The sequence below is a fragment of the Trichechus manatus genome, unplaced genomic scaffold (assembly GCF_000243295.1).
Source record: "Trichechus manatus latirostris isolate Lorelei unplaced genomic scaffold, TriManLat1.0 scaffold00015, whole genome shotgun sequence".
Lineage (NCBI taxonomy): Eukaryota > Metazoa > Chordata > Mammalia > Sirenia > Trichechidae > Trichechus > Trichechus manatus.
Window position 1 is genome coordinate 209,296 of NW_004443951.1, and position 1,401 is coordinate 210,696.

Below are 1,401 nucleotides of genomic sequence, written 5' to 3' on the forward strand. Positions count from 1 at the left end.
GTGAAGGGCTTTAATACTTAATACTTAATAAATTTCATTTCTTTTAGTCATTACTTTCAGTGGACGATGACACGGACAATCCAGATGATAGTGTATTCTACCAAGTGCAGTCTCTCTTTGGGCATTTGATGGAAAGCAAGCTGCAGTATTATGTACCTGAGAACTTTTGGAAGGTATTTCACCCAATAACTCTTTTAGATTTAAATTTGTTATATATTTGGAGTTTAGCTACGTTCCTTCTCTAGTGATAATAGTTTCTTGTCTTTATTAACTCTAGACTAATTCCATTGCCAACAACTTATAAAAGAATTGGCTACAGTGGCGTCACTAGGGTTGGTGTCACCCAGTGCAGTAACTCATGGTGTCACCCTCTCCATGGACCTTCTTCTGTACTGGACCATATAGAATCCTTAGTAATGTTTTTTGTTACTCTAAAATCATAATTCCTGTGTAGCACTTCTTTTCCTTTAATTACCACTTCATTCTCAAAAAAATTTTTGATAGAGTTTCACAAATACCATAAACCAACCCAAACCTATTGGGGTCAAGTTTATTCCAACTCATAATATTGTAGCTAAAACACCAGAAAATTTGACAAAGTCAGCGAGTATAAAAACACCAGCAGCAACGAAAACAACAGTGCTTTATTAACTCTAGACTAATTCCATTGCCAACAACCTGTAAAAGAATTGGCTTGTTGTATACCTGTGCCAATTTCACTAATGCCTTTAAATAAAGAACATTATTTTTTTAACCCGACTTTACTATGTTTCATGTAATGGAGGATTGCCTTGTGTTTTCCCCAGTAAGTTGGTTCATTTCTAAGAGAGAAACTGTTGTATGGCTGCTTGTAGTGCATGCTGATGAAACCGCATGATTCAAAGTGTTATTGTAATTGGGTAATAATGACAGCTCTGACTGGAGCGCATTAGAAGATTCAAAAAGTAAATTAGTATAGAGTTTTAGCCTTGTAGATACATTGATACATGTAAGCTGGGCTTACGAAAAATGCTTTCGTTGTTAAAACTAACTACAGTGATATTTTTATAAAAAATTAAAAATTCCTTCTGAAACACTGCACAAAAATTTTATAGGCAATCATTCTGATGTCACCCCCTCTGACAGTGTTACCCAGTGCTCTCCACACTTCCTGCACCCCCCTAATAACACCACTGATTGATTATACCATTCTTCTTGAAATTGGTGCTTGGTTTCAAATGATTAGAATATTGAGAAAAATAGACTTTCATAATTTCTAGAGTTTTTCTAATTTTAATTATTTTGAATATTTCTCATAACTTATTTTAGCTCTGAAATATTTGTTCAAATCATTCCTGTGAACCTATGCCAATTTCACTACTGCCTTTCAATAAAGAACATTATTTTTTAACTTGGTTTTAC

The 1,401-nt window shown here is 34.0% G+C and overlaps 1 protein-coding gene across 1 annotated transcript in view; it reads left to right on the plus strand.

The window, feature by feature from the left end:
* The window catches only part of USP24 (ubiquitin specific peptidase 24), a 145,041-nt gene that overhangs the window by 111,854 nt on the left and 31,786 nt on the right, over positions 1–1,401 (plus strand). Inside the window, exons 44-45 of the mRNA XM_023727032.1 lie at positions 48–244; positions 507–543. Coding sequence (XP_023582800.1) covers positions 48–244; positions 507–543 — 234 coding nt within the window. The remainder of the gene's footprint in view (positions 1–47; positions 245–506; positions 544–1,401) is intronic.